Source organism: Oncorhynchus tshawytscha, linkage group LG02, assembly GCF_018296145.1.
Source record: "Oncorhynchus tshawytscha isolate Ot180627B linkage group LG02, Otsh_v2.0, whole genome shotgun sequence".
NCBI lineage: Eukaryota > Metazoa > Chordata > Actinopteri > Salmoniformes > Salmonidae > Oncorhynchus > Oncorhynchus tshawytscha.
In genome coordinates, this window is record NC_056430.1 from 31328569 (window position 1) to 31347833 (window position 19265).

The window sequence follows — 19265 nt, forward strand, 5'->3', positions numbered from 1 at the left end:
ACTGTGAAGCATGGGGGTGGAAACATCATGCTTTGGGGCTGTTTTTCTGAATGGGGCCATGTATCGTGAGATTATGAGTGAAAACCTCCTTCCATCAGCAAGGGCATTGAAGATGAAACGTGGCTGGGTCTTTCAGCATGACAATGATCCCAAACACACCGCCCGGGCAACGAAGGAGTGGCTTTGTAAGAAGCATTTCAAGGTCCTGGAGTGGCCTTTTGTTATTGACCAAATACTTATTTTCCACCATAATTTGCAAATAAATTCATTAAAAATCCTACAATGTGATTTTCTGGATTTTCTTCCTCATTTTGTCTGTTATAGTTGAAGTGTAGCTGTGATGCAAATTACAGGCCTCTCTCATCTTTTTAAGTGGGAGAACTTGCACAATTGGTGGCTGACTAAATACGTTTTTGCCCCACTGTATCTGGATTCAGTCTAGTGCTGTGGGTTGGTACATGCTGTAACTGTGTCACTATATTTAGATGGTCTCTTATAGATTGTTTGTTGATCCATAATCCATCCAGAAACTGTCAGATGTAGTGTACAATATGACTCTGTTTACTACCGTACCCTCATCCTTCTTCCCTAATCCCAGAAAAGTCAATCATGTCCTTGAATGTCTTGATAAAGGTCGACTTGACTGAAAGATTGTTGCAGAAATTCATTGCAGAGATAAATGTGTGTGCGAGTCATTTTATCATTGATGATATCTGAGAGATGAATATATGTGGTGGTCGTGCATGTTAACTTTGAGAATGACTCTCAGAGCTACTGAGGCAGAACTGGAATTCCACCGTCTGCAATTACTGAACGACGGGGAGCAGGAAAGGTATTTAGGGTGGAAGAGAAAGTGGGAGAGGTGAAAGAGAGGGAGGTTGAAAAGGAGGGGTAAGGAGGTGTGAAATCATATCTGAACATATCTGAACCCCATGTGTGTGTGTGTGTGTGTGTGTGTGTGTGTGTGTGTGTGTGTGTGTGTGTGTGTGTGTGTGTGTGTGTGTGTGTGTGTGTGTGTGTGTGTGTGTGTGTGTGTGCATGCGTGCGTGTGTGATGGTGGTGATGGTGTATGGGTGCCAAACAAAGCATGAACACAACTTTTTTATGCTCTTACTTTATTCTAAAAGAAACATACATGAGTATACTTCAAAATAAATGATACTTAAAATAATAACAGTGAATATTAGATGAAGAAAATGCATGGTAAATAAATGTAGGCAACAGAAAAACACGTTTGACCTGATTACATTCAGCAAACTGGCCGTTACTAAGTACAGTACCTGTACAGGAGACAGTGCTTTCAGCACCCGGAGTACAGAATAAGTTGCCGTAGTCAATAACAAAACACATCTTCCATCCACACTAAATCATATTGGCACTTAACTAAATCGAATGCATGTATAGTAATATCCTCAATCTGGGCTACTGTACATGTACTTCTTCCAAACCGTCTCACAACTTTTACAAAGCGTGCCATCGCTCTCATCAGATAGGGACATTTAGGAATCTGTCTGTCTGTTGTTTTCTAAGTGGTATACTAGCTACAGTACAGTACATATTCATGATCAGAGATATAACTACATGCAACAGTTTGTCTGAATGGTACATTTCATGCAAGAGAAAAAGATGTCCACGGATATGTTTTACCATATGTCCATATAGGATGAGACACTGTGGGATCCGTGTATAACAGTCAAAAACATACACACAAACACACATGTTATAAGGCACTGCAGTAGGGAATATGTAGTAGAAAGGCTGGAGGTGGTGGTATAAACATCTGGGCACTTCTGTATTCTATGTTCTATAAACACACCCTGAATGACTTCCTCTCCCAGAAACTAAAGACAGACTACAGGCAGAAAGAATCATAGATTCAGGTTTACTGGCTTTCAATTATCCAAATAGCAGTTATTTGTCATGTGTGAGCACAAATAACACCTGTGCAGAATACCATTTAATATTGCTTGTGTACAAAACTGATTCTAAAATACATTGACAAACATTTAACACATGGGCATCTTTAAGAATGATACAGTACTAGCTACCCATTAGGGTTGGTCTGCAGATGTATTCAGTGTATTCTGGATTTATTTGGTTTGCTTTCTGAAAGTGTCTTTTCTATTGAAAGTGTCTTGTCTGCTTATGTTTTCTATTGAGAGTGTCTTGTCTGCTTCTATTTTCTTTGAGAGTGTCTTGTCTGTTTGTGTTAGACAGTGTCTTGCCTGTTGCCAAAAATCTAACACATCGTGGGGCCAAAGGAGTCGCCCAAACTATAAGTATTCCTCCTTTTTCTCTGGTGGGGAATGTTTAACATTTGGTCTGCAATTTAAAAGAAAAAACATGTTTCAGTAAATGTACATTTGAATACTCAGAGAACAAAACCAAAATGCACATTCCTACCAACCCAGAAATCACAGGATATTAGTGAAGCAGAAATCAACATAACATAATGACACGACAAGTCTCTCGTGTTCAGTTAAAGTCCAGTCAATAAAAGATAAAAGGATATCATGGACTTTCTAGTAAAGGGTTCACAGGTTGAAATACAGTGAAATACTGCCCCTCTAGTCATAAGGGGGGGGGGGGTCTAACCACCTAACCACACTTCTCCTTTAAGAGTCTATATTTACAAACAGGCTCAGGAAGTGGGAGAAGGGAAGAAGCAATCTCTTAAAGGGGTGGCGGACATTGTGTCGACCCTTAATATCAGACACTGATAAGGAGCAGACATTTAGGAATGGGGTATGGGGAGGGAGGGAGGGAGGGAGGGAGGGAGGGAGGGAGGGAGGGAGGGAGGGAGGGAGGGAGGGAGGGAGGGAGGGAGGGAGGGCAACAAATACTATAGTGGAGAGACAAAGGTCCAAATTTTGAATCTAGGAAGGAACAGGGAAAGGGGAGACAGTGAGTGGAACTCGGACAGTCCTGGGGGACAGGCAGGGGTTGGTCAGTCAGGGAAACTAGTCTCACTCAACAACTCTGCCCTGAATTAGGGAAGAGAAGAAGACAGGCAGAGAAGAACAGCATTAGACGAGAGGAGACGAGAGGAGAGAGAGACACACAATCAAGACCTCACCGATTCACCGTTACAGGAAGCTCTCTGGTATTAGTGGGTGAATGAGTGCTTGATATTGCATGCTAGGTAAGGAAAACTTAGAAGAGATGCTAGCTATCCAGGCTGCCCTAGATGTGAAGAGGTGCATGCTAGTTAGGCTGCGCTAGCTCTGTGATTAGTTACTGAGTGAAGATGGTTGAAGTGTTTTTGAAAGAGAAAGGTTGTTGATCCTAAATTAAGGGTTAAGGATGGAGAAATTGGTGGATGCTGATGAGTCACAGCGCACAGATCATTTGTAATGTAATTTGTTCTATGGCATGGAATTGATCAGATATTATGTCCAAATGTGTTGGGTTTATGATGGCTGGTTTTGCTTTGTTTTTATGTTTTATGTTTTTATTCTTATTAAAGGCCAATAAAGGGACATGTTTTATAAACCATAAAGCAGGGTGTTGGACACGTAACCTTTCCAGGTTTCCAACTAGTTTCCGAACCTTTCTCTTACATTGAATAAAGAAACTGGTCGTGTTGAAACCAGAAACATGTTAATCTGACAGCTAGCAACTCTTGGCTTATTGTTGACACACCTATTCATTTGAGGTTTGGGAGTTGAGGTCTTTAATAGAAACGTTTCTGGAGAATATTGTTGATGGTGGTTCAGTAATGGCTAGTAAGTAAACTAGCTGTTTCAGATCAGTAAGACCTACTTTAGGTACACACAAAGTTACAAAAAACATAACAAATATTTATTTATTTTCTTTTGGCTTTTAGCTAGTTCAGTCACATTTGTAATTTGGTAATGACTCTTAGAGGACATCTGTTGTTGACAGGCTTGTAATGGTCAACCTCCCCCCTTTCATTTAGCAGAAGTGTAGGAGGTCCTTCAGGCCTATGTACCCTCATTCTGAGTATAATGGAACACTCCATACACAAGGACTTTACTAAGGAGAGGGGCCAGATGACCAGAAAACGGGGGGCATGGAACAGTTCTTATAAAAGTTCAATGGTTCTGTTATCGGAAGCACGATTAACCAACCCTTTTACCCAAATGAATTATGATCAAGAGCGATGAAGAGTCAGAGTTGTGGGTGGTGGATTCAAGCAGAGAAATGCGTGGGTTGAGTTGGGGTTCAGGAGGTCTAGATGGCCTGAGCAGAGGCTCAGTGAGTGACTAAAAGTACAGTATTTAGCATAGAATAGAGTAGTATCAAATAGAATTTCAATGTCCATTGAAAATGTATGTTTTATTTAAGAGTGTTTGCCTATAGAGCACACAAGGAATAAAACCATGAGTTTAACTGAATCTGATGGGTTTTATAACAGTCGGTTTTTATAAGAGGTCAGCCAGTAGTCCTTAGCTTATGCAGTCTCTGAGGTACAGAACACATGGATGATGGATATTGGGTAGACTTGCACGGATGTGTAAACAAATGGAACGTGATGTTAAGGCATGCAATGACCGGCGCCTCTCTCTCGTTAAAACAACATTTATTTTAGCTCACACATTTGACCCTTTTCTGTATATCTGATTCGTACTGATGACATCATAAAATGCTGCTTATCCAAACCGCATCAAAATAGCCCAGAGAAGATTTTCTGTTCAATTTGGAACGTCAGCCCTGTATGATGTCATCAACTATATTCGATTGGAATGTTAAAATGTGTTAGAAGACACAAAGCAACACACATAGACACAGCTCCAACCAGGATGTATAGGACATGCAAACCAAACCACGAAATTGTTTTATTTTTCTATGATCGTGTTTGTCCCACAATTTACCTTCAGGTATTCTGCCATAAAACAATTCCTCTACACAGTAATTACTTTTCCAATACTTGATTTAGCTACGTTTAATTACTTTTAAGCCACATGTCAGATTTGATAAACATAAAACGCTTTAAAGGGATAATTGAGCAAAATGACCATCCTCTCAATGACATGGTATTGCAATAAAATGTACAAGTTTCAGCTCAAGAATATGTTCCATAGAATAAATGGCATTATGTAATGTCATTATAAAAGCCTCTGAATTCCTAAAAGTTTCTAAAATCCAAAGGTGGAGACTGTGCTTGTGTGTGTGTATTTACACATCAGTTAAAGAGAAAAGGGGAGGAGCAAAGTGTGGCCTCTACTCTCTGTTTGGGTGGCTGCTGGGAGGGGGCAGGTTTACACGTACTCCCTGGCTGTGGATGGTTGTGATTGGCGGTAGTACTGCTGCCCTCGCCTCTCCTCATTGGAGCAGGAGCAGCACAGGAAGGATCCACCCAAAACTGTCAAACTGGCCGCCGCCCATCCCACGAACAGGGCTGACCCAAACTCATACCTGCAGTGTAAATGGTCAAATCTGTCAATAATATCATTTTTTACAGTACTATTACACATGTTATCTATTACTCAGAGACAAACTGAGTGGTAGATACAGTGTGTGACCAGTGTGATAGGGTTACCTGGCATTGACCGGCGTGTTTGGGTTGAAGAAATGATAGGACACCTGAGTGGCGTACCAGGACACGGACACCAGCGTACACAGACCTGCAGAGAGAGGAAGAGAGAAAGAGAGAGGAGGGGGGAACAACATCACATTATGAATCTAAACAAGAACGTACACACACACACACACACACACACACAGTGCAGCAGTAAAAGCACTCTGTGTAATGACTCTGAGATTGTTATTCTCTCTGTCAGGCTCATGGTTGTCTCTGAGGTCATGGAGCTAATGTGTCCAAAATCACCACTTCCTGTTTACAGCTGGGACCCTTATTACCCAGAAGACCGCTGGTGAGAGTTTCTGATCAGAGGAATGCAAGACATGAGCCCTGAAAGACTGGTTCCACTCAAACAGTAAAAGTGAGAGTAAGATAGTGAACACTTATAAATTATAGAGATAACAAGCTCTTAAGTACAACTCACTGTAGTGCCTGAACCTTTAACTTAGGGAGTGGTACTTCACCAGTATATATTTTCTAATAGCCGATTTATTTGTGGGTGTTGTGGTTAAAAAAACAGCAAGCTACACAGTATAGTGGTCACATGACTAACATTACACAGTGTAAATCAGTGTTATCATGCAGGTGCCCACACCCTTGCTCCAGAGTTCTGTTTGTTTCTTTAATCACATGACAGTCACATGGTGGTCACCTGATAGTGGTCTCACCTGCGAGTAGAAAGAGGGCTCCTCCAGACACAGCGATGAGCCCCTTGGAGGCAGGGTTATTGTCGCCCACCTTAGTGCACTTCATCCCCACTACACTCACTATCATTCCTATGAAGCCCAGCAGCACGGACACCACCATAAGAGCACGACACGTCTGGATGTGAACTGTGGATAGAAGGGGAGGGGTGAAAGAAGAGGATGAGAGAAGACAAAAGAATAGATGAAGGCAGAGAGATGGGAGAAGAGGTGAGAGGAGAAAAGAAAAGAGGGGAAACATGAGGGGGGTATGAGGAGAGTGGGAGAGCAGGTAGAATATAGAAGGGTGGAGTGGTAGCAGGGAGAGAAACAAGTGTTGAGAGGGTCAAGGGAATGACAGAAAGAGGGGAAGAGAGAGGACAACATAATGGGTATGTTAGGGCAGTGGTACTCGGCTTCAGATGGCAAGGAGATCAGACAGACTACAGGGTACAAACAGAATATCTACACAGCCTGGTATATTTATGTACAAAATCTACATACACCCTGGTATTATATATACATACAGTGGGGAGAATAAGTATTTGATACACTGCCGATTTTGCAGGTTTTCCAACTTACAAAGCATGTAGAGGCCTGTAATTTCTTATCATAGGTAAACTTAAACTGTGAGAGACGGAATCTAATACAAAATCCAGAAAATCACATTGTATGATTTTTAAGTAAAAAGTACTTTGGTGCAAAAAGTGCAAATCAGTCCCAGAACAACAGCAACTGGTGCACTTCCCAAAATAAATGGCATCATGAGTGAGGAAAATGATGTGGATATATTGAAGCAACATCTTAAGACATCTGTCAGGAAGTTAAAGTTATATATAAAATATATACACAGCCTGGTATATACATATAAAATATCTACACAGCCTGGTATATAAAATATCTACACAGCCTGGTATATAAAATATCTACACAGCCTGGTATATGTATATATATATATATATATATATATATATATATATATATATATATATATAATATCTACACACTGCCTGGTATATATATAAGTATATAATATCTACACACATTCAATGTCTAGATTTCTCATGGGTTAAATTGGGGCAGAACAGGAGTGGAACTGTCACGCCCTGACCTTAGAGAGACTTTTTATTTCTCTATTTGGTTAGGTCTGGGTGTGATTTGGGTGGGCATTCTAGTTTTCTATTTCTTTGTTGGCCGGGTAGGGTTCTCAATCAGAGGCAGCTGTCTATCGTTGTCTCTGATTGGGAGTCATACTTAGGCAGCCTGTTTTCCACCCTAGTTTGTGGGGTCTTGAGTTTTCACAGCAGCTGTCTAGCCCTGCAGAACGTTACGGTCGTATATATTTTGTTGGTGTTTCACATATTAAATGATAATGAACACTTTCCACGCTGCGCTTTGGTCTCACTCATTCAACGACGGATGTAACAGGAACAGAGATTTCTGTGCAAAACATCACTGGAAAAGCAACCAATCAAAACACAACCACCACATTGTAAACCAATATGAAATCAGAAGTCAACTTCTTAAGAAATGTTTTAACACAAAACTGGAGACAAAAAAAAGACATTATCCTCCTCTCTTCGTTCTCCCTCACTCATACTATTTGCCTCTTTCTCTCTCATCTCCTTATTGTTTTCTGTCTTTCTCTCTCTCCTTCTATCTCGATCTCTCTTCTCTTTAAGAACTAATTTTGTTTCCCACTTCCATGGTACACAATGGGATACTAACATCAGTCTTAAACTTAACTGTCATTAACTCAATCATTCAAAATCAAACCACAGGGGTTTCACCGCTCAGTTTTCCATGGATAACACACACATAACTCAGTGGGCGGGACATTTTACATATTTACTCATTCACACACGCACACACACAAATACATAAACATACGGATACATTCTGTGGGAGGAAACGTCGTGCACACAGAAACATACATACTCATTTTCTGCCACACACACACACACACTGTAGGAGGGCCCGTGTTACATGTTTCACACAGTGGGATTAGTGTGGCTTTGTCACAAAGCGGGATTGTTTTCACAGGGCTGTCGCCACGGTGATCAGACACTGCGGCTTGCAACACACACTCACACAGCAGCCCTGACAACAGAGACTCCACTAACAGAATGTGAAAAAAAACACCAGTACAACACTAATACTGCGTTAATGCACTCACCAAGACCTTACAAACTGCAGACAAGACACCAAGTTCACAGCTCAATGTTAGATCAACACGAGCATTAACCATGAACACAGCAACACATATCTGCATCATACATTACACATTTCTACAGTGTTGCCAACAAATGAAACTACAACAATATATCAAGATTCATTTGCCACTAGTAGAGCCCTTTCAATCCCTGACCATCACCCCTAACAACACACAAGACAACAGACTGTAAAACCACAGCTACTGCCAAGAACAGACAGTGCAAAACTACAATTATTTACATTTGAGTCGTTCAGCAGACACTCTTATCCAGAGCTACTTACAGTAAGTAGCAAGTGCGTATATTTTCATGCTTTCTTCGTAATGGTCCCCAATGGGAATTTGACCCACAACCCTGGTGTTGCAAGTGCATTGCTCTACCAATTGAGCTACACTGGATTATAATCTCTCAGCAGATCAAATTACTATAGAATAGAATATGATAGAATAGAATAGGATAGAATAGGAGAACTACATAGTAAAATTGAATACTGACACTGACAGTGTGAGAAAATATATGTAAAATACAACTGAGAACAATAGCCTTTCCAACAAACTTAAGTCATAATTTACATTGATGGGAAAACACACTCACACATTCATAGTTTAGCAATGAATCACATCTTAGAACCTGATCTGAAAGGGCTAGTGATGGGCAGATGGCCTTTGAACTTAGATTTATGTGTGGCAGGATCTACTTCAAGTAGAATTGTAATGGTTTATGAGAGAAAGAGGTTTTATTTTCTCTTTCTCCATTCCCTCTTTCATCCAGTGTGTGGGGAGTTTGGGCTGGCCGTACAAGGCACCACTCTGATCAACGGACTAATAGAGGAGTCAAGGACGTGTATGTGTTCCTCCCACTATACTCTACCCTGTGTCAATGCTGGTAGGCACAAGCTGTATGTGTGTGTGTGTGTGTGTGTGTGTGTGTGTGTGTGTGTGTGTGTGTGTGTGTGTGTGTGTGTGTGTGTGTGTGTGTGTGTGTGTGTGTGTATGTGTGTGTGTGTGTGTGTGTGTGTGTGTGTGTGTGTGTGTGTGTGTGTGTGTGTGTGTGTGTGTGTGTGTGTGTGTGTGGATATGGACGATGGAAATTGTCCTTTGTGGGATGACGTGGGACTTCATACGTAACAATGGTTTGCCCACTCCATTAAAACAGAAAAACGTGTCAGTGTGACACAAGCTTTGTGGAATAGTGTAGAATAAGCTTAGGGGCACTGATACATGGATGATGATTGTCATGTGAGCCTTCAGCCTTAGAAGCATATTTGACATCTACAGCACAAAGGGCCATAGCAGCACTCCTGTCCAGTAGGAGGGGAACAAAACACAAACTAAATAGCTATAGACAGAGAGAGAGAGATACTAGAGAGAGAGACAGCGAACTACTGGAAAGAGACAGAGAGAGATACTGGATAGAGAGACAGCAAACTACTGGAGCGAGAGAGAGAGAGAGAGAGAGAGAGAGAGAGGGAGAGATGCTGGAGAGAGATAGAGACAACATTGCTTATATGCTTATTGTTATTGTTCAATGTATGGTTATTTTTACCCTTGGTTATTGTTGTTACTGTTGTCCTGTTGACCATTTTGATTCTTATTATTTTCGAATTCTAAATATCAAAAGTAAGCTTTGGCAATTTGTACATTGTTACGTCATGCCAATAAAGCAAATTGAATTGAATTGAAATTGAGAGACAGACAGAGAGAGAGAGGGGTACAGGAGAGAGAGACAGCCAACTACTGGAGAGAGAGAGATACTGGATAGAGAGACAGCCAACTACTGGAGAGAGACAGAGAGAGAGAGAGAGAGAGAGAGAGATACTGGATAGAGAGACAGACAACTACTGGAGAGAGAGAGAGATACTGGAGAGAGAGAGAGAGAGAGAGAGATACTGGAGAGAGAGAGAGAGATACTGGATAGAGAGACAGGTAACTACTGGAGAGAGAAAGAGAGACAGCGAACTACTGGAGAGAGAGAGATACTGGAGAGAGAGAGAGAGAGAGAGAGAGAGCGAACTACTGGAGAGAGAGAGAAAGAGAGAGAGAGAGAGAGAGAGAGAGAGAGAGAGGGGTACTGGAGAGAGAGAGAGAGAGAGAGAGAGAGAGAGAGAGAGAGAGAGAGAGATACTAGAGAGAGAGACTAGAGAGAGAGAGAGAGAGAGAGAGAGAGAGAGATACTGGAGAGAGAGAGAGAGCGAGAGAGAGAGAGACAGCGAACTACTGGAGTGAGTGAGTGAGTGAGTGAGTGAGTGAGTGAGTGAGTGAGTGAGTGAGTGAGTGAGTGAGTGAGTGAGTGAGTGAGTGAGTGAGTGAGTGAGTGAGAGAGAGAGAGAGAGAGAGATACTGGATAGAGAGACAGACAAATACTGGAGAGAGAGAGAGATACTGGAGAGAAAGAGAGAGAGAGAGAGAGGGTGGGTAGGAGAGGGAGATGAACAATGTACATAGCTGCTACTATCTCTACTGATGACCTCACAATAGCCAGCAGGATAACAGGGGATGAGAGCATGGTGTGATGGGGGGACATCAGACCACCATCTCATCAGTCTGTGTGGGCTGGTGGTAAGATATTCCACTGTAATATCCAGAGCTGTATAGAGTTCAAACTATCCCTCCATGTTGCCACCAAACATTCTTTGACAGTTCAAATGTTTACCTAGAAAATACTGTAAATATCGTTGATGTCAGTATTGATGTCATTGTGCCAATATGGAGTCTCCTGCCCAGATTATTCTAAATCTCCGACCACACCATAGTCTGTGTATTCATTAGACTGTAGGAGAGAGTGCTCTACGACTTGGACAGTATTCAACACTAAGCTGTCAAGAAAAGAGAACCCTCTTTGATGTTCACCTCAAAAGGATACCCTGGTCCTGAAGCCTGGCAAAAACAGTTGCACTCATCTAACAGTAGTACAGTAACCTAGCTGTACAGTGCTTCATCTTCCCCAGAACCAGATAGAGAGAGTTTGGACATTATTCTGTCATCCAAAAAGCATGATGTCACTGAGATGACATAACATGATTCCATGGCAGCCATTTTAGCATCTCCTGGAAAATGTTGAAACATGAGTGATTGAACAGAAGCAGCAATATGGCATCCATCTCTGAAGTTGGCTACAAATTACCTACAGTTGAAGTCAGAAGTTTACATACACACATTTTGCCACAAATTTGGAAGTATGCTTGGGGTCATTGTCCATTTGGAAGACCCATTTGCGACCAAGCTTTAACTTCCTGACTGATGTCTTGAGATTTGCTTCAATATATCCACCTAATTTTCCTACCTCATGATGCCATCTATTTTGTGAAGTGCACCAGTCCCTCCTGCAGCAAAGCACCCCCACAACATGATGCTACCACCCCCGTGCTTCACGGTTGGGATGGTGTTCTTCAGCTTGTTCGCCTCCCCATTTTTCCTCCAAACATAACGATGGTCATTACGGCCAAACAGTTTTATTTTTGTTTCATCAGACCAGAGGACATTTTTCCAAAAAGTACGATCTTTGTCTTCATGTGCAGTTGCAAACCATAGTCTGGCTTTTTAATGGCGGTTTTGGAGCAGTGGCTTCTTCCTTGCTGAGCGACCTTTCAGGTTATGTCGATTTAGGACTCCTTTTATTGTGGATATAGATACTTTTGTACCTGTTTCCTCCAGCACCTTCACAATATCCTTTACTGTTGTTCTGGGATTGATTTGCACTTTTCGCACCAAAGTACGCTCATTTCTAGGAGACAGAACGCGTCTCCTTCGGTATGACGGCTGCATGGTCCCATGGTGTTTATACTTGCGTACTTTTGTTTGTACAGATGAACGTGGTACCTTCAGGCATTTGGAAATTGCTCCCAAGGATGAACCAGACTTGTGGAGGTCTTTTCTGAGGTCTTGGCTGATTTCTTCTGATTTTCCCATGATGTCAAGCAAAGAGGCACTGAGTTTGAAGGTAGGCCTTGAAATACATCCATAGGTACACCTCCAATTGACTCTTATTATGTCATTTAGCCTATCAAAAGCTTCTAAAGCTTGACATAATTTTCTGGAATTTTCCAAGCTGTTTAAAGGCACAGTCAACTTAGTGTATGTAAACTCCTGACCCACTGGAATTGTGATACAGTGAATTATAAGTGAAATAATCTGTCTGTAAACAATTGTTGGGAAAAAGACTTGTGTTGTGCACAAAGTAGATGTCCTAACCGACTTGCCAAAACTATAGTTTGTTCACAAGAAATTTGTGGAGTGGCTGAAAATGAGTTTTAATGACTCCAACCTAAGTGTATGTAAACTTCCGACTTCAACTGTATGTTGTTTAAAGACCCTGTTGTGTCCTGTATAGCACCAGTGCTTGTGTGGTATTGTACACTGCCTAGTGCAGTACAGAGTTTTCATTCACTGCAGAGCCCAGAGAACTGAGAGCTTCGATGGTTTGTGACCAATACCAGGCAGTATCTGCCTCTGAGACTCTGAGACAGCAACAAGTAGAAGAACTGTTCATTCAGCACCACTGTTCAGACTATAGTGAAACAAAGCAGGATAAGACAGTGTAAAAAACCTCAAGATACTTCCGGAATTGTTCTGTCTGTTCAGGGAGTAGTATCCTGATTTATATCCTTCTAGTGTGCAGATCTTGACATAAGTCTCTCCGAACAGTTTCTCACAGCTTCGATATGTTTACATTGTCACAGGTTTTGAAAATGAATTGCCTTTTTAAGGGCAATTAATCAGAATCTGAAAAAAGTCAATCGGTTTCCACTGCAGTGCTTTGGTACACTCCACCACTGCAACAACACAGTCTGGTGAACAATTAGTCCTCATCACATGTTCCTCGTGTTGTGTAGTGAAGGAGAAGGGTTCATTTAGCACAATATGAAAAGCACCTGCAGGAACTGCCTAACACACACACACACACCATTACACATGCTTGAGCACACACACACTTTGCATCCAAGACCAGTACTGAGTCTGAAATACCATAACAGGAAGAGATGTTGGTAAGACCATGAATTCACTCAACAGTGGAAAAGAGTGAGTACGTGCCAAATGGTTCAGTTCAGTGATTTAATCTCTTAGCCTGGTTCCTCTCTACCCGGCACAGCCAGAAGAGGACTGCCCACCCCTCATAGCCTGGTTCCTCTCTTCCCGGCACAGCCAGAAGAGGACTGGCCACCCCTCATAGCCTGGTTCCTCTCTACCCGGCACAGCCAGAAGAGGACTGGCCACCCCTCATAGCCTGGTTCCTCTCTACCCGGCACAGCCAGAAGAGGACTGGCCACCCCTCATAGCCTGGTTCCTCTCTACCCGGCACAGCCAGAAGAGGACTGGCCACCCCTCATAGCCTGGTTCCTCTCTACCCGGCACAACCAGAAGAGAACTGGCTACCCCTCATAGCCTGGTTCCTCTCTAGGTTTCTTCTGGCCTTTCTAGGGAGTTTTTCCTAGCCACAGTGCTTTTACACCTGCATTGCTTGCTGTTTTGGGTTTTATGCTGGGTTTCTGTACAGCACTTTGTGACATCAGCTGATGTAAGAAGGGCTTAAAAAAATGAATTTGATTGATTGAAATTTGATTGGTTACCTGACCTACACTCAACAACATGCCTTGCTTGACTAGACAACAACAAGTAGCAGAAGCCATGCTAGTATTACACGGAGTAAACTTTTCAAAAGTTGGTACCAAAGTGTGTTATGCTGTTTGCTCTCACTCGCTCGTTTTCCACTCACACAAACACACACACAGGGTGTGTTAGGGCCGGACAGGAACAATGCGTGTGTGTGGGGAAGACAGAGCACATTCTGAGAATATCTCTGATGTTTGGCTCAACACTGGGCTTTTCTTCTCCAAACAACCACTATTCATCACAGGGACAATACTCTGTTTTTATTACTCTGATGAGCAAAGGAGACCAAGCTCGAGCTCACCCCTCACAGAAAATGTTTTGATATAATGAATTGCACAGCGGCCAAACGTTAGCCTGATTTGTTGTTTTGGGGCGGTGTGGGTCACAGGGAGTAACATGCGTATCCGTGTCTCTATAAAACTAAAACTAAAACAGAAAACTCCAAAGGTTGTCGACCATTCTGATTTACAGACAAATTATTTGACCAAGTCCTCCCCCTGTAGCTTTTCATTACCCTAATGGGGTAATCAGTGGAGAGAATAGACGGGTGAATTTATGTCATCTGCCTGCCATTAATTATGAGTCAGTAGGTCTATGCTAAACAGATTGGAGATGCCAAGAACCTCATATTCAGGGCTAATTTATGCCTGAACCCCACATTCCTCTCTACCGCTCTCTCTCCCACTCTCTTTTTCTTTCTCGCTCCCTCTCCCTCTCTCTTTCTCTCCCCCTAACTCTTTCTCTCTTTCTCACCCCTCCCTCCCGCCCTCCCTACCTCCCGCCCTCCCTACCTCCCTCCCTCCCTACCTCCCTCCCTCCCTCCCTCTCCTAATTAAACATGCCAACAGCAGCACTTTTTATCTAATAGATTTATGCCTGACTTTAATGTGTTCCAGACAGTTGGATTAGTTAGATTGTTTTATGAATTGTTTATGCATTCAGTTGTTGAATCATACAAATAGGCAAATTGATAATTTGATCATGATGTTTCTTCAAACACTTCCCTCTATAAATCAACCCAGTTAATTGCCCGTGTTGGGAATCGGGTAAACAGATCTGTTATGAGTGAATAAGGCATCTCATAATGACCAACTCCAGATACACAACTGTCCATAAACAGGATCTCTCTCTATATATATATTTCATATATATATATATATATATATATATATATAGAGAGAGAGAGAGAGAGAGAGAGAGGATTTGTTCAAGATGCAATGCTGGGGCAGGGAAAGAGAGAGAGAAATATAGAAAGACAGATAATGACAGGTCACAAGTGTAGGAGTGATCGTTATGATGTCCTACTCACCGTCCAGTGACAGCATTGAGTCAAACACCTTGCACTGCACCTGTCCTGTACTCTGGGAGGCACAGCTCATCCACAGGCCCTCATAGAGCCCCACCGCCGTGATGATGGCGTCGCCCGCGTATGAAGACTGCTTCCACTGGGGCAGAGCCGTGGTGGAGATGATGCCTATCCAACCACCCAATGCCAGGAAGTAACCCAGTAACTGGAATCCTGAGTTGGCCATCCTGTCTTTATGTCTATCTGTTATAGACTATCTCTAGCTTTGTTTTTCGCTCTTACTCTCTGGTTCCTTCTTGTTCTTTCTTTCTAAATGTATAGCTTTCTTTCCTTTTTATTTATCTGTCCTCTTTCTGTCCTCCTTTTCTTTGGCTACTATTTTGTCCTCTTCAGAACACCTGAAGCAGTCTCGCTTCCACACACAGGTAATACTGTTGGCAGAGTGAAACACAGAACTCCCCCAAACTGTTTCTCAGAGCTCCCGTTGTCTCTCAGAGCCACAGAACCAAAAGTCAAACACCCCTTTACAGACAATCCAGATTTCAGCACTACCCCAGGCACTCTCTCAGTGGTCTCTTTCGTTTCTCTTTCTTCCTCTGGTCTCCTTTCTGGTCACTGTCCGCTCTCTCTGAGCATCTCCTTCTCTCTGCTCTCTCTCACACATCTGGCGTTCTCCTCTCTTTAACTTTCGCGCTCTCTATCTGTCTCGCTCTCTCTCTCTCACTCTCTCTCTCTGTTTATTTCTTTTTCTCCTGTTGGAAGTGTGTATGTCCGGGTCTTGAGGTTGACCAGACTGATCTTTCCTGGTTGTCTGGGGTGATCAGGTCGTCAGGCTCGGTCACTACGCTCACTAGGCTTCCTCAGATACAGCATGGTTTCACCCTGACTCTCTATCTCTCTCTTTCTTTCATCAACACTCTTTCCATCTGCTCCGCACTTCGAGGGCTGAACAAGGGTTTAGAGAAAAAAAATAGAAAAAGTTTATGTACACAAAAATCCCCTAACAGGCTGGGCACAGAGGGGTCAAGAGCTGAGCTCTGATTGGCCCTTCAGTGTTCTAGGAACGCCCAATGGGAAGGGGAGAGGAGAGGGGGCAGGATGGGGGTAAGGGGGGTCTAGGGAAAGCGAGCGAGCGAGCACGAGAGAGAGAGAGCGAGAGAGAGAGATTATCATGAGTGGAGTTCAGAGGTAAAGCAAAACCACACAACACAAAACTCTCTTTCCAAGCAAGAAGACCTCCCATAGCAGTCAAACCCAAAACAACTTTTACCAATGCCTGTAGACTTTCTATGTTCTCAACTTCCATTACACAATATAATTTATATTAAGGAAAGTCTACAATGATATATTTATTTTTTACATTTTTTAACCTTTATTTAACTAGGCATGTTAGTTAAGAACAAATTCTTATTTTCAATGACGGCTTAGGAACAGTGGGTTAACTGCCTTGTTCAGGGGCAGAACGACAGATTTTTACCTTGTCAGCTCAGGGATTCAATCTTGCAACCTTTTGGTTACTAGTCCAACGCTCTAACTGCTACTCCTATGACTAGGAGCAATTGAAAGTACACATTTCTGAAAGTTGTCTTTGCATTCTGTAGTGTGTTGTTTCGTCTGTTGTTAGTTGTTGTCTGATCTACCAGATATTAGATGTTGTCTGATCTACCAGATGTTAGATGTTGTCTGGTCTACCAGATGTTAGATGTTGTCTGGTCTATCAGATATTAGATGTTGTCTGGTCTACCAGATGTTAGTTGTTGTCTGATCTATCAGATATTAAATGTTGTCTGGTCTACAAGATGTTAGAAGTTGTCTGGTCTATCAGATATTAGATGCTGTCTGGTCTACCAGATGTTAGAAGTTGTCTGGTCTACCAGATGTTAGATGTTGTCTGGTCTACCAGATGTTAGAAGTTGTCTGGTCTGCCAGATGTTAGAAGTTGTCTGGTCTACCAGATGTTAGATGTTGTCTGGTCTACCAGATGTTAGATGTTGTGTTGTCTGGTCTACCAGATGTTAGATGTTGTCTGGTCTACCTGATGTTAGATGTTGTCTGGTCTACCAGATGTTAGATGTTGTGTTGTCTGGTCTACCAGATGTTAGTTGTTGTGTTGTCTGGTCTACCAGATGTTAGATGTTGTTTGGTCGACCAGATGTTAGATGTTGTGTTGTCTGGTCTACCAGATGTTAGAAGTTGTCTGGTTTACCAGATGTTAGATGTTGTCTGGTCTACCAGATGTTAGAAGTTGTCTGGTTTACCAGATGTTAGATGTTGTCTGGTCTACCAGATGTTAGAAGTTGTCTGGTTTACCAGATGTTAGAAGTTGTCTGGTCTACCAGATGTTAGAAGTTGCCTGGTTTATCAGATGTTAGAAGTTGTCTGGTTTACCAGATGTTAGAAGTTGTCTGGTCTACCAGATGTTAGAAGTTGTCTGGTTTACCAGATGTTAGATGTTGTCTGGTCTACCAGATGTTAGAAGTTGTCTGGTTTACCAGATGTTAGAAGTTGTCTGGTTTACCAGATGTTAGAAGTTGTCTGGTTTACCAGCTGTTAGATGTTGTCTGGTTTACCAGATATTAGATGTTGTCTGGTCTATCAGATATTAGATGTTGTCTGGTCTATCAGATATTAGATGTTGTCTGGTCTTTCAGATATTAGATGTTGTCTGGTTTACCAGATGTTAGATGTTGTCTGGTCTATCAGATATTAGATGTTGTCTGATCTACCAGATGTTAGATGATGTCTGTGTCAAACCATGTAAATGTTTGAACCCTGTTGTCTGAGCATCGGCACCATAAGCTGACAAATACACATAAAAGTCAACATTAAACCGACGAGAGTGTGAAAAGGACATGTCACACCCAGACAACCACTTTGGAAATTATGGTCTGGCCCAGAAAAGCTCTTCCCATCCCCATGGAAACCTGTACAATTGAGTCCCTGGAGTGAGAGAGGGTGGGGCAGATGGGGGGGACAGAAGAGTGCTACAAGCATTTTGCGACACCCGCAATAACATCTGCTAAATGTGTATGCAACTAATAAAATGTGATTTGATTTGTGTGGGAGAGGGGGTCTTATACTATAAGAGACTGAAACAGTAAGAGAAGATAGATAGATAGATAGACAGACAGACAGACAGACAGACAGACAGACAGACAGACAGACAGACAGACAGACAGACAGACAGACAGACAGACAGACAGACAGACAGACAGACAGACAGACAGACAGACAGACAGACAGACAGACAGACAGACAGACAGACAGACAGACAGACAGACAGACAGACAGACAGACAGACAGACAGACAGACAGACAGACAGACAGATAGACAGATAGATAGATAGATAGATAGATAGATAGATAGATAGATAGATAGATAGATAGATAGATAGATAGATAGATAGATAGATAGATAGATAGATAGATAGATAGATAGATAGATAGATAGATAGATAGATAGATAGATAGATAGATAGATAGAAACCAAGTCCATCCCTGTGTGTCTAACTCTCTATGTCAGTACTGAGGTTTCCCTTGATAATTGTGGTATTCAATTTAACATAGTTTAATTGAATCCAACGTACCCTGTGCAGGGGTACAGGTTACTCAATGTAATTTGTACATGTAGGTAGGGGTAAAGTGACTATATATAGATGATAAACAGCGAGTGCACCAGTGTCAAATCAAGGGTGGGGTCAATGCAAATAGTCCGGGTGGCCAGTTGATTAATTGTTCAGCAGCCTTATGGCTTGGGGTAGAAGCTGTTAAGGAGCCTTTTGGTCCTAGACTTGGCGCTCCGGTACTGCTAGCCGTGCGGTAACAGAGAGAACAGTCTATAACTTGCTTGACTGGAGTTTTTTACATTTTTTTTGCCTTCCTCTGAAACCACCTAGTACAGTGCCTTGC

At 42.3% G+C, this 19265-nt stretch overlaps 1 protein-coding gene across 2 annotated transcripts; it reads right to left on the bottom strand.

Annotated features, from left to right (window-relative positions):
- Nucleotides 1–1098: 1098 nt before the first annotated feature.
- Nucleotides 1099–16328, bottom strand: cldn19 (claudin 19). Of its 2 annotated transcripts, none has more exons than XM_024378725.2 (5): nucleotides 15360–16328; nucleotides 6214–6378; nucleotides 5504–5588; nucleotides 5233–5379; nucleotides 1099–2322 (listed from the first exon to the last, which is right to left on the bottom strand). In XM_024378725.2, the coding sequence occupies exons 1-5, from the start codon at nucleotides 15580–15582 to the stop codon at nucleotides 2274–2276; spliced, it is 669 nt and encodes a 222-aa protein (XP_024234493.1). In that variant the 5' UTR covers nucleotides 15583–16328; the 3' UTR covers nucleotides 1099–2273. The 2 variants fall into 2 exon arrangements, with proteins under 2 accessions (XP_024234493.1, XP_024234495.1); XM_024378727.2 differs by having other exon boundaries at nucleotides 1099–2984.
- Nucleotides 16329–19265: the final 2937 nt, after the last annotated feature.

Coding starts and splice junctions, on each gene's coding strand:
- cldn19 (XM_024378725.2), bottom strand. CDS start 15,582: ATGGCCAACTCAGGATTCCAGTTACTGGGTTACTTCCTGGCATTGGGT. Junction 6,379..15,359: donor CTCAATGCTGTCACTGGACG/GTGAGTAGGACA, acceptor TTCTATCCACAG/TTCACATCCAGACGTGTCGT. Junction 5,380..5,503: donor AACACGCCGGTCAATGCCAG/GTAACCCTATCA, acceptor TTTACACTGCAG/GTATGAGTTTGGGTCAGCCC.